Below are 14,325 nucleotides of genomic sequence, written 5' to 3'. Positions count from 1 at the left end.
TTCTACTGAAGAAGTGCATCGGCTTCCAATGGCAAAACAAGTCTTAAAGTGATTATGAAAGCCTTTCAGCACCTTACCTGAGCCATTGTTGAGGAGTTTGCATTGCTTGCAATCTTCTATGATGGACAAGTTGTCTCCCATTTTTCAGATAAAGCCTTCTACATTATTGTGGGTCCCAGCTGCTCCAAAAAATCCCTGTGATAACCACCTCTGATGTGACAATATCTGATCACCCACTGGACGTATAAGATCCCCAGTCTTTACACCTCTCCCAATGAAAAGTATAGTAATCTAGTGGGAATTTTTGTGACTGGCTGCTTTAAGTTTTTACTGTGATGTGAGATCATGATTGTAAGTTTACCTTGCTTAATTCTACTGTTGCCATGAGTTTATGGACCCAAGTTGTGGAAGTTGGCATGCCTGTATAATGTGAGTGTAAGAAAATCCCTCGCTGTGGGTTCCACAAAAATTGGCATAGGGTGACTGTGCGTACTACTTTGGTTGGTGATGCATTGCGCGCTAGCATTTCTGGGTCCATCACTTTAAAAAACAAAAGATATTTCCAGACAGAAGCAGCAGTGGTAAAATCATTACAGTCCCATGACATATCAGCTCCTGAATCCCTAGTTCTCCTAAGAATTTCTGATCTTTTTCAGTCCTTTTGATCACACATTTAAGTTCCCAGGTTACTTTGATATTGATTGCTCTACTGTTATTCAAACAGTTTGAAATAATAGAAACAACGGAGAACTGGAGCTGGAAAGATATTTGCAATTTGACAAGACGTTTCTCATTACCTTCCTTTCATTACATTCAGAAGTTTTTTTTTACATCTTACTTAAGTGCACATTATGTTCTACATATTGCAGTAACATATGAGTGTTATAACATTTAACTTAAGTTGAGGAGAACTGGATTTTTCTTCGGGATAGATTAGTCATGAAATAAGTGTGAGGGCAGGGCTTCCACTTGAGTCTCCAAGGGTCATAAACAGGAAGTTCAGAAGTTATTATGTGTGCTCCTGTTGAGATCATTGCTTCCGAGAGCTGGGCAGGGAAGTATTTTGAAGAAACAGCAGTCAGGAATCCTTACAATACCAACTCACAATGTATTAACCCTTGAGTGATAGTGTTTGGGAGGACAATATTCTGTTTGTATGAAGATAATTATGTTAGTCTTCTTTTTGATGAAAGCAAGCAATGGACTTTATTATTTCCTCAGAGACACCCATCAAGGCAAATTAGATGAGCGGACTGAAAAATTGGAGTGATAATTTTAAAGGAAGCTACAGAGCAAAGCACAATGCTTCCTTCAAAAAATTCTGGGTTTTGGACTTACAGTAGAGTAATCAAGGCTTGCCTCAAGAGATGCAAAGACATGATGCATCGACACAAGTCCATTCACTCACAGGATTTTATGTCTTATGCAATAAGTAGTTTTATTTTAGTATAAGGTTGCAACATAATTTGCAAATGGGAGCTCTCCAAAATGACATCAGCTAAACTGAAGTGGCTGCATTTTATCCAGGCTTACTTGGTTTTAAAGTAAAATTATTATTTTTCTCAAACCAGTGGTAATGAACCTCGTTAAGAGACCTGATAATGAAGCTAATCTCATCTGCACTTATTTTCATTCAAGAAAAAGTTCACAAATTTATGCAACAAGTCCTCAAAAGCAAGTGAAATATGATTACACTATATTTCTTTTCTGTTGATTGATTAAAATATTTCATTTAATCTAAGAGCTTTATTTTCAAAGTATAATATAACAAACAAAGGATCATGCTCAGTTACATTTTCCACGACACAATTTGAAGGTACATCTTACGGACAGTATTTTTACACACGCGCACACATACATACAACCAAACATGCATAATAAAACACAAAATGACACGCAGATTCAAAGTATCATTTCATTAAGTGATTAAATATTGAATAATGTCTGAATTAAAGTGATTTATGAAAACACTACATCAACTAATTAATCAAAGCTGCTGCATTACTAAATTACATAGTATACATACACATATAATACACACACTCTTAATTGTATCAGGCAAGCAGTTGTAGATTTGACAGAGCCATTAATATTGATTATCTATAATTCTGTTACCGACATGTGGTTCATAATCATGCTTTAGATCTCTAATATCGATGGAGATTTATAGTGTGAGGATTTGTCTAAGGACATGTAAAGGCACAGTTTGCTCAGAGCCAATGCATCTCCCAGAATTCTGTGGAAAATGACGTTAACTACATATTAACAACACTTTTTAGTGAACTTAAAGGCTATTTAGTGACATATGGAGAAATCTCACTTTATCAGAACGACATCTATATTTGTAACTCACACAACATTCTCCAAAATTCAAGACATGCTCCAGGAAATGTCTGATTTAATAATTTTGCTCTTGAGAACAATCTAAGTGCTTCACAATAAAACAGCATAGTTGATGGTGTATGTTAAAGTCAAAATATTCTCTTCTCTTCCCCATTCATTCCTGTCATTATAGAAAGCTACCGCCCTACCATTGTTGGAGGATACAGAGAGATTCTTGATCAATACTGTTCTCTCAGCCAGATTGTGCTTTAAGAGGCTATGAAACAGGGAAAAAAAGAGAAAATGTATCACATTGGGAACCCTGTGGTGCATTTAATTAGTATACTATCCTTTCAACTTTCAATCCTATATCTGATTTGAGTTGAGACTGACGATCTGACAATCCAATTCGAAGTGGCTGTAGCAACAGCCAAGAACACATCTATCAGCCTTGATGTGAGACTACAGAGGCAGTTCACAGAAGCCAAGTGGGAAGGAAGATAACACACTCTTTTGAGGCACTGATTATACACACGTTTTTGAAAACCAGAATTTTGACAGCTTGGGCTAAATAAAACATTTTAATATTAAATTGGTAAAATGGGATATTATTGTTACAGTGATAAATTTTGTTTTGCATCCCATCAATACATAACCTTTCTTCACAACCGTGCACTGAGGTAATAAAGGGAAAACAATAACAGGATGCAGAATAAAGTGTTACAGTTACAGAGGAAGTGCAGTACAGACAGACGATAAGGCATAAGGCTATAACGAGGTATATTTTGAGGTCGAGTCCATTTTATCGTTTCAATGAACTGTCTAATAATATTATAACAGTGGGATAACAGATGATTTTTCTGTAAGATCACTTTTTCGTTAGCAAGAATTTTTTTCCCAGAAAAACAAAGAGCCATTGCATAAAATTAAGCCAGAAACCATGACTGAGGTAAGTGACAGGCAGGGTATTGACAAGAAGGGGACAAAGAAAAATCAATGGAAGGGAAGCCATGGGAAACCCAGGGAAAGCTAAATTCGAACTGGAAATATGGCATTGAGTAAAAGAGAAAGTAAGATGAAATAGTATGAGCAATTAGCAGCAGACAGCTTGGAGCAGCTAATTGTCCTGTGAGCCCATGTTATTTCGAATGCCAGGTGAACAATATCGCCTTTGGGGTAACTGTAAGTCTGTGTCTTTACTGTTGCTTTGCTCACACTTGAGTGCTTGGCGGTGGGTGCCAATGTTTTTTTTTTGCTGGTGGGGGAGGGGGGATTGTTGCTTGCTGCCGCTTACATGCGGGAGGGAGGGGAGCTGGGGGGACGGGACTTTGGAGTTCTAACATTTAACTGTCGTTCATTCTTTGGGACACCCCTCTGTTTTCCTGGATGTTTGCGAAGAAAAAGCATTTCAGGATGTGTATTGTATACATTTCTCCGACATTAAATGTACCTTTGAAACTTTTGAATCAGGCTAGTGTTAATTAAGTGGGTTGCTGGATGGTCTGGCTCATTGGGCTGAAAGCACCTGTTCCACACTGGATATATAAATAAATAAATAAGATTCTAGCAAATTGAATGGCTTGCAGACACTACTCCTGTGTATGTGCTAGATGAACTGCTTTGGCTGGCTCTTTAAGGTCTGGTACCTTTTTTCATAATTCTGGAACGAAGTACACATCCCTGTTACTTCTGACAATCTCTGTAATGATCAATAAACCAATTGTTTGGAATCAAATGACCTTGCCTGGTGTCTGAGGGCTGGGTGTGTCTGCACCCGCACCATCTCCCTGCCCCGGCATCTTTTTCTGCCACCTGCAGCACTCCACCCTCTCCATTCCCAATATCCTTTGTTCCCGCCAGATTTACAAACTCATTCTCCACTCCACGTTGACAAATACAGCACTGTGCAAAAGTTTTAGGCACCTTAGCGATATATATAACATATAACATATATATGTTAGCGATATATATATATATATATATATATATATACACACACACATACACACACCTAAGACCCTAAGACCGTTGCACATTACTGTACAGAAACATAGAAAACCTACAGCACAATACAGGCCCCTTTGGCCCACAAAGTTGTGCTGAACATGTCCTTACCTTAGAAATTACCTAGGGTTACCCACAGCCCTCTATTTTTCTAAGTTCCATGTACCTGTCCAGAAGTCTCTTAAAAGAGCCTATGGTACCTGCCTCCACCACCGTCACCGTCAGCCCATTCCACGCACTCACCACTCTCTGTGTAAAAGTTACTGCTGACATCTCCTCTGTACCTACTTCCAAGCACCTTAAAACTGTGCCCTCTCGTGTTAGCCATTTCCGCCCTGGGAAAAAGCCTCTGACTATCCACACGATCAATGCCTCTCATCATCTTATACACCTCTATCAGGTCACCTCCCATCCTCCGTCGCTCCAAGGAGAAAGGGCCCAGTTCACTCAACCTACTCTCAAAAGGCATGCTCCCCAATCCAGGTAACATCTTTGTAAATCTCCTCTGCACCCTTTCTGTGGTTTCCACATCCTTCCCGTAGTGAGGCGACTAGAACTGAACACAGTACTCCAATGGGGTCTGACCAGGTTCCTATTTAGCTGCAACATTACCTCTTAAACATAATTCCATGATTGATGAAGGCAAATACACCATATGCTTCCTTAACCACAGAGTCAACCTGTGCAGCAGCTTTGAGTGTCCTATGGACTTGGACCCCAAGATCTCTCTGATCCTCCACACTGCCAAGAGTCTTACCATTAATACTATATTCTGCTGTTATCTTTTCTATCACCACCCTAGGTTTGAATCCTTTTCAGTTAAAATTGCAACTTCCCTCTAAATGATAAACCTCTTCCTACCAAGCTATCATCACCCTTTTCTTCATGCTTTTGAAAATCTGTTTAGCTATGCAAGTTTAATAAAATATGTAAGCTCGTTTGCTGATCGCCCAATTTTGTTGCCTAAATAATCCTCGTTGTAGAAGACCAAATAAATTTAGCGATACTGTGGAACATTTAACAAAAGGCAACTTTGTAGATTATTTTGAGAAAAAAAACTGCGAGATAAAGTACAAGCAGTTCCTATTCACTCAGTGGCTGGATGTGAGAGAGAAGCTGAAGTACAAGTCACAGGTTGATGAAGTGCTTTTGTTTTGAAAGCATTAATAAATTGAAGGTTTCAAGTAAACCATCTCAGATTCTTGGAAGATTGCTGGCAGAATGAGCACTGATGAGACAGTTGTCAACACACTGAAGATTGATGATGGTGGTAGCAAGAACTTTTATCTTTGCCCATAAGCTCCTTAGATTGAAAAACTTCTTATCTGGTCTGTTGTGGATTTGTAAGCCCCAGGACACAGCGACAGAAGTTCGAGGCAGAGGAGAAAACTGGTTAAAGAAATAAAATGATGCATCCTTGTCTTGCTCCATTTACAATGGAAACTGATTAAAATTGTGACATCTTGTTGAGTGACCATTCTTGTTGCTGAAATTCATTGGTTACAGTGAGTGGAAGAAAGGCAGTGGATAAATAACAGAGTTGTGTACATCCAAAAGTTAGCTGTTAGGTGTTGTATTTGACAAGAATACTTGTGATTGTATTTTCAATAAAATGTCTGGATTTCCACTTGATTTCTCCTGTTGCAGAACCGTAGAAGTACATATTTTTTAAAAAAGCTTACAAGATTAAAACTAGTTTTAACTCAAACAATCCAGAATTATCCTCCGTGTAATCCATCATTCTTTTTTACATTTCACTGTGGTGCTTCAATGTTGTTCAAACGGCTTTTTCTTGATCCATCTATCCAATTTAATCCTGAATGCTTCTACACCAAAAATTAACCCTGTCAATGAATTTCAGTAACACAATCCTTGTCGTAGAGCACAGTCCATCCACTGTTCTATCCCTCTTGCAATTAATCTATCAGTTTGACCAACAACTACTCAATATGTAGCACTTCATTTTATCCTGTGTCATCCTTTCATAATTCTCAATACCTGAAAAGTGTTATTCTATAATCTGAATCCTGCTGATGGAACCAACCCAGGGTTACAAGTCACGTCTTTCATGCGCATTTTCTTCATGGTGAACTACATCTCAAGTTTGCTGAAGGGTGATAGGTGGGTGTTAACATATAAAACTAGATTATAAGTTGCCTAATAGAGAGAATAATTTCATTCCTTTCAGGCTAGATAACTGCTGCCGGGTTCCACAGAAGACTTTGTGGCTTGTGACCTGCACACCAAGAATTGGGTGAATCTGTGCTTGCCTTGAACTGCGCCCTGTGCTCACCTCGTGCAGGACACGTGATGGCTTGGTTGCCTTGCAGCTGCATGACTGCCAACATCCTGGAGCTCTTGCTGCCTGGCCCATTTCAGAACAGTCTGCCAGAAACAAGTCCTCAGTCCCTGCCTCTAGACTACTTTAGTGACATTAAAATGCCTTTCCTTATCTTTTCTAAATCTCTCTGAAGCTCAAAAAATTTTAAACAATTGAAGCCTTGAAATGATTTCTAAAAGAACAATACATTTATTTCAAAATACTTTTACCTAATATAAATGAATCAAAATAGAATAAGGAAACAAACTAATTAGTTTACTTTACAGTTTAACGAATGCATCAGTCCCAGATACGAAGCATCTCTGGCCTCCTGGAATCAGTATTGAAGGACAGATGTATCTGTTGTTCTACTGAACTATTGGCTAATATTCAGTGAGGTGGTGCCCAACGATGACATGGACAGAAAGACAAAGTGCATCATATTTAAATTTGCCGTTGGTACAAAACCAGGTGGGTAAGTAAGCTGCGAGGACAATTGAAGCCAGGCAAAGCAAGAGAGAAAGAAGGTGGCAGATAAAATGTAATATGGCAAAATGTGAGGTTCTTCACTTTCATAGGAAGATTAAAATGCAGAATATGCTGTAAACTCTTTGATCACTGGGTCCTTGATGTGCAAATTCATGAGAACTATGTCAGGATGTGTCGTAAAATCAGAAAGGTAAGTGGTACATTGGTCTTAATTGCAAGGGGTCAGGCTACCAAAGTTACAAAGCTTTTTTGAGATTATTATTGGCCGTCCCTCAAATCAGAAGTTGTCTGTGCCACAAATTTCAAAATGATACATGAGATGACTCTAGAGTTTAATTCCTAAACATAAACCTCTCTGCACCGACACAAACGTTTCCTCACATGTCAGCTGCCTGCTGGACTTCTTTCCCCCCTTTTCAGCTTTGGGGGCATAGTGCTTCTTCTTGCAGTGGGCCATTGCCATGTTTGAGCCTCCACTAAGGCCAGTTGACAGCTTGTGCTTCCTGTCTTGTGATGTCTGCACCCGTGTTTTCAGACATGCTGTCGACTTGTCCTTGTAACATTTCCTCTGAACACTGCAGGATTTATGACTATAAATAAGTTGGACTGGAGAACTTGCTGGGGGAGATAACAATCTGCTGTTTATTCACAACATCTGGTTCAGCAGAGTTGGTGCATTATCTCAGAGCTGGCGAAGTTGGCTTGTGATGATGCTGGCGTTAAGAGTTTTGCTGTTTCCACTTGATATGTAAGACCTTCCAAAGGCCTTGTTGATGGAACCCCTTTAGACTTGTGATAGATTTTTGGAAAGCAACCTAGGTTTTACCTCTATAAAAGGGTGTAGGGATAATGACAGTACTATAGGCTGTACCTTGGTGTCCTTCTATAGGTCATGATTGATGTATACACATTGGAGCAGTTTTTCCAAAGGAGGCATTTTGCATTTAGGATTAGATGCTGAGTCTCATAGTTAATATCAAGAAGGGTGTTTATCCAGATAACAGAGGTGCTCAATGTCTCCAAGTTCTGACTTCTTATGGTGATTTTTAGACAATCAATTGCAAGGCTGAAGGCTGGTGAGAAAGCAACTTAGTCTTCTCAATCTTAAAAGTCCGAGGCGATGGAAAGTCTTCTTGCAGATCCAGTACAGATGGAGGCCATTCCCTTTGTGTGTGTGAAAATAGAGGAGTAGACACGAGTTTCTGTGGACATGAAAAAGACACTTAGATGGTATGTTACATCCCAGGTGCTGGGTTTAGGGATGTCTCTGTGCCATATGCCTGTGAGGGTAAGGAAAGGATGATTTGGTAGATGAATGTGTGGCTGAGGAATTGGTGCAGGGGGCAAGGGTTTAGATTTCTGTATCCTTGGGATTTCTTCTGGGAAAATATGGCCTATACCAAATGGACGTGCTAAATTTGAACCTAAGGGTCACCAGTATCCTTGCTGCCCGGTTTACTAGAGCTGTTGGGGAGGGTTTAAACTAAATTGGCAGTAGGATGGAAACTATAGTGAAGTGGCTGAGAATGGGGCAGTTGGTATACAACTAGACGTAGTGTGTAATAAGACTGTCAGGCGTGGCAGGCAGGTGATAGGGAGTAATTGTAGTCAGTGGGAAGAGTTGCAATGTAACATGGCACAAAATCTAAAAGTGTGACAAACACTGGACTGAAAGTGCTATATATTGAATGAATGCATAATTGAATGATCAATAGGTACGACATGGGCATCTGAGTCGTGGCTGAAGATCATCATTGGGAGCTCAACATTCAATGATACACATTCTATCAAATAGACAGGCAGGTAGGCAGAGGGGGTGGGGTGGCTTTGATAGTTAAAATTGAAATCAAATCCTCGAGGTGACAATGATCAGAAGATGTAGAATCCTTGTGGGTAAAGTTAAGAAACTGCAAGGGCAGAAAGAGTCTGATGGGAGTCACATACAGGCCTCTGAACAGTAGCCAGGATGTGGGCTACAAATTATAATGGGAGATAGAAAACGCATGTCAAAAGGGCAATGTTTTAAGGTGCCACATATGAGGCTACTTAACAAGATAAGAGCCCATGGTATTATGGAAAGATACTAGCATGGACAGAGGATTGGCTGATTGGGAGGAGGCAAAGAGGGGAATAAAGGGAGCCTTTCTTGGTTGGTTGCTGGTGACTACTGGGGTTCTGCGGGGGGTCAGTGTTGGGACTGCTTATTTTAGCGATATATGTCAATAACTTGGATGACAGAATTAATGGCTCTGTGGCCAAGGTTTTGGATGATATGAAGATAGGTGGAGGGGCAGGTGAATGTTGTTGAAGCAGCAGAGGCTGCTGAAGGACTTCGAGGGATTAGGAGAATGAGTGAACAAGTGGGAGATGGAGTGCAGTGTTGGAAAGTGCATGGTCACATATTGGTAGAATAAATAAAAGTGTAGACTATTTTCTAAATGGGGAGAAAATTCAAAATCCAAGATGCAAAGGGATTAACTTGTAGCTTGAGCTGGTGGTGAGGAAGGCAAATGCAATGTTAGCATTCATTTTGAGAGGGCCAGAATATTAAAAAAAAACAAGGATGTAATGCTGAGGCTCTATAAGGGACTGGTGAAGAATCACAAAGTACAACCTCATCATGAACAACAACCTTAATTAGGGACAATAACAGAAAATAATGGAGACATGTAGAGTTTTTGACCTGAAACATTAACTCTGTTTTCCTTTTCATAGTTGCCTCTTGAGCTTTCTTGCTCATTCAGGGGTGAGGGCTTTGCAGGCTGAGCCAGCATTAGACTACCCTAATTGCCCTTTAGAAGGTGGTGGTAGGCTCCTTGTAGCCCCAGAGGAGTGGTATATCCACATTGCTGTAAGGGAAGGAATTGCAGGATTTTGACCTAGCGACAGTGAAGGATCAATGTGGTATGTGGCTCATAGGGCAACTTCTAGGTGGTGCCAAGTGGTTCTATCCCTCTCTAACTCCTTTCCAGCACTTGTGGTTTGTGATTTCCAAAGCCTTAACTATCCGATGATTGACAGGGTGAAACACATCACAGTGCCTACTGTGGCTGGAAAGGGCTTCACTGACCTGGAAAGGAGCCTATAAGTGACAAACTGGTCCACATAGCAATGGAGCAAGTGGAAAAGAAATCCTGGAGTTTAATATTTGAGACAAAACCTGCAGCTTCTAATCTCCTTAAACTTCCTCTGCCACCAGGCTGTAGCTCCTTTTTGTCAAGATCATGTGGTTACTGAGTGCTCCACCTTGAAAGAAGTGCCGGCTTCTATGATCTCCAAAGCTTCCCAGCTCTGTGGCAATGGTGATGGGAATAATCTAGCAAATATAACAGTATCTGGCCATGACGTTTTGCCTGTAGCCGAGTTTTCTTGAGCTTTGTTGATAACTCATGTGGATTACTGTATACAATTTTGGTCTGTGTTACAAAAAGGTTGAACTTGTCTTACAATCAAACCAGCAAAGATTCACCCGAGATGAGAGAATTATCTTACAAGAAGATATTAAATAAGATTCAAGAATATTTACTGGAATTTTGAGGAATGAGAGCAAACATGCAAGATTCTGAGAGTAATTGATGCCTAGATGCTGAAAAATGGTTTCCTCTTGGTACAGGGAGCTAAGGGACATTAGATAAATTATCGTCTATCTTGGATTGAGTTGAAGAGGAAAATTCTTTGTGCAGCTGGTTGCAAATCTCTGGAATCCTCTACCACAGAGGCTGCTGGTGATGGTCACCTAGTATTTTCAAAGCAGAGGTGATAGGTTATTAGTTCCTTGAAAATTAGCAGACTTAAGGCACAGGATCATTATGATTATATTGAACGTTCAAGGAGTATGAGAGGCTGCATAGACCTTCATGCAGTCTTGCCAAAGGTTGGATGCCCTTCCTACAGTTTGGAGCCAATCCTGTACACATGACTATGAATAAGGTTTTGTAAAGACTCATCATCACTGTTATCGCCAGTTATGAATAAAATATAAAATCTCATTAGTATTTTATTAAACAATTTTTTCACTCTGGCTTCTGCCTTTAAATTCCTATAAATCTGTAACTGTCAGTGCCTCTTCCTTTTTAACAATGTTAAGCCAACTTCCACTTAAAAGTGTAAATACACCTGTTATTATTTTTTAAACAAAGTGCACCTCCTCACACTTACTAATACTGAACTCCAACCCCAGTATCACCTCTAGGACTTTGAAATAATTAAGGAAGCTGATGAGTATTTTGATTAATTAGTAATCCGCTTTAAAAGCATGAAGTGAAATTTCTATGATTCTCACTGAGCAACCACAGGGTAAAGGATCCCCAATCCTTTCAATGAATAGATTGCTTGACCTCATGGAGTACCCTATAGATGTAAAGAGTTTCTATAGGCCACTCCATGAGGTCAGGTTAGTGTGCTGTTTACTGAATACTGTACTGTTTACTGTTTACCTCTGCTGCGTGCATTTTATGAACATATTTACGGTAATCTTTTGGTTTACGTGCTGCGTTGTTTGTGGGTGCACTGTGGTCTGGAGGAACATTGTTTTGTTGTACTCTACAGTCAGAACTTGAACTTGATTTGCACCTATATGATTCCTGTCATCATAATACAAGTATTTCAATGTGCTTCACAACCAGTGAACTATGTTTTCCAAGCACAGCCACAGCTGAGTTGTAACATACACACAGCAAAATCCTACAAATAAATAATGATCAAATAATCTATTTCTCTGATATTGATAAGGGATCACTATCAGCCAGGGCACATAAAAACTTCTACAAGTTCAACTATCCCAATATCAGAATGTTCACAAGGGTAGGCCCTGATTTGCAGTACATTCTGATTTGGGGCAGCCTGGACACCTCACTGGCTTTGAAACATAGTGGAATAACAAGCTGAAACAGCTGGACATAAAGTAAAGTCAGATTTCATCTGTGTCCTGCTTGCCGTTCCCTTTGTCCAAATGTAGGTGCAAAGAAAAACATGAGTTCAATTGTAGTTTTTCTGAAAACCACAAAGGTATTACAGATTTATCATTTAGCTGTTGAGGATCATCCATTTTTAACACATACTCTCTGTGAAGAAAACTGAGTCTAAATCTATTTAAATATTGGAAATATTGATGCTTTTTTTTAGAAGCCACTCCATATTTAAAGCACATTAGATCATTGGGTGAAGACTTAAATGCCTCTTGATATAATTCCCCAACAAAGACCGGGGTGTTGGTATTTTTTAGTTAACTCCACGTTATGTCAGATCTTTAGAAATGATCAATATGTTGAATGAAAAAAGAAATCAAATTATAAAAACTTTAATTGGCAGCAAACATCTTAAGGAACTTTATCACGGGGGAAATGATGACAGGAGAATGCAAAACAGTGGAAGCTGAGTGGAAGCATGGTCAAAAAGATATTTTTGAGGGATTTTTCAAGCTTGGATTGATTTTGACATTGAACTCTCCTGCCTGTCACTCATACACATAAGGGTGCAATGACTGCAAATGTTGAGTAATTAATCTCACTTAGGTTAGGACAACTTGAATGGCAGGAGGTTGTGGTGGGGAGGAAAGGGGCATCGAGCTTGCAGAATAGCATTGTTCCTGTTACTCTGAGCCTTTCAGAAATAATTTCATATGCTTAATAAGATGCCATTCATATTTTCCCTGGTCTTTTAGCATTCTGAAGGTAGAATTTCCTCTAGGATGGTCTGGCTCACTCCTCCATCTCTAACAATGTCCATTCCCTTCTTACTGCATCTTACCATGCACACCTGCCCTTTGACCTCCTCCCTTCCCACTACCCAGATACCTAAATACTCTTTCCAACTAATTGATCGATAGTAAGTACAGCAACAATAAATTTGTTAAAAGAGGAATTACGTTCACTTTATAGTAGTTGTCAGCTCTTAAGAATACACATTTCTGATTCTAAAGCTCTTTTTAATTGAACAACCTTCCCAAATGAAAAGAAAGTGCATGGCAGAGGTATGACTGTTACCTTTTCAAAAGTAAGTTTGCACATTTGGTTGGAGGCCTGGTTCAGGTGACACAGGAATATCACCTCCAGAAAGCACTGTGCTATCTTTTTACTTAAAATGTCTGAAGTTTGTAGTCTGTATTGAATATGGAAATTGTAAAATAACTGTCACAATTCATCATGGTGTTACTTCTTTTTCATTAGTATTGAAATACAAGTCTGTCTCTGAGAATCAGTTAGAAATCCATCTCACAAAATCAAATTATGTTATCTGCAGCAGCTAATGTTTAGTAAGGTTTAACAAGTATTTCCTCATAAATGCCTCAAGAAATACTATTATGTAGTCATCCTATCCAGGAAATTGACACTGTATTTACCTTCAAACATTGCACCTACTTAATTTTCTGTTTCACGATGAACAGAACCACTTAAGAGTAACATAAAGACTCTAACATTATTTATGAAGACAATTCATTTTGATTATTTACAAGTACAGAACATTAAGATTAACACAGAAAATGTTGCCGTACATAAGGATAATTTCAGTCTAGTGCTCACCTTGAGTGGCTATGTAGTGACGTGGCCTATGATAACCCTGAAAAAACAAACATAATATTAGAATTAAATCAATGCTTTCACTCAGTGTTTCTATATGCTGTCGTAAAATCATAATGCCTTCATCACACCAGGGGCACATTCCTCCCCCTTTTGCTTTCAGTATTTCTAAGGGATCGTTCCATTCACAACTCTCACAAGATTCTTTGTGATCTAAAATGATCTTTATAATCTTTCTTTCCCTGTTCTGACAAGTTTTCTGATCTGAAACAGTAATTCTGTTTTTCTTTCCACAGATGCTGCCTGACCTGCCCGTGTTCCCAGCATTTTCTATTTGCATCCGACGAATGAATCCACAGTAGTTCCCAGGAATCAAGTTCATTAAGGATAAATCTTATTAGTTCTACATTTTCAACAAATTTTTTTGAAATTGAAACTCATTAAGGGATGCAAACTCTCATGTTACCTGTGAGAATCAGTACAAATTCTTGGTGTACATTACATGGAGCCTTGCGTTGGGATGTTGGATTTGTAAATTCGTAATTTTCTTACATAGTGGAAACAGCCACCAAGATTTATGCATTTAGCAACTCTTTAACAAGAAAATGCAAAGTGTTCCTTGAACAAAACCATCAAGAAAAACTTGGAGATGTTCTCAATATTGAAAGATAC

General features: G+C 39.2%; 1 protein-coding gene across 5 annotated transcripts in view; it reads right to left on the bottom strand.

Moving 5' to 3' along the window:
• The window catches only part of ptprt (protein tyrosine phosphatase receptor type T), a 1,512,449-nt gene that overhangs the window by 45,921 nt on the left and 1,452,203 nt on the right, over window positions 1-14,325 (bottom strand). For all 5 annotated transcript variants that reach the window (XM_073061878.1, XM_073061879.1, XM_073061880.1 and 2 more), the window contains one exon: window positions 13,657-13,693. In XM_073061878.1, coding sequence (XP_072917979.1) covers window positions 13,657-13,693 — 37 coding nt within the window. The remainder of the gene's footprint in view (window positions 1-13,656; window positions 13,694-14,325) is intronic.

Source organism: Hemitrygon akajei, chromosome 11, assembly GCF_048418815.1.
Source record: "Hemitrygon akajei chromosome 11, sHemAka1.3, whole genome shotgun sequence".
Taxonomy (NCBI): Eukaryota; Metazoa; Chordata; class Chondrichthyes; order Myliobatiformes; family Dasyatidae; genus Hemitrygon; species Hemitrygon akajei.
Note: the sequence above shows the minus strand (reverse complement) of the source record. Positions and strands in the feature narration are given on the sequence as shown.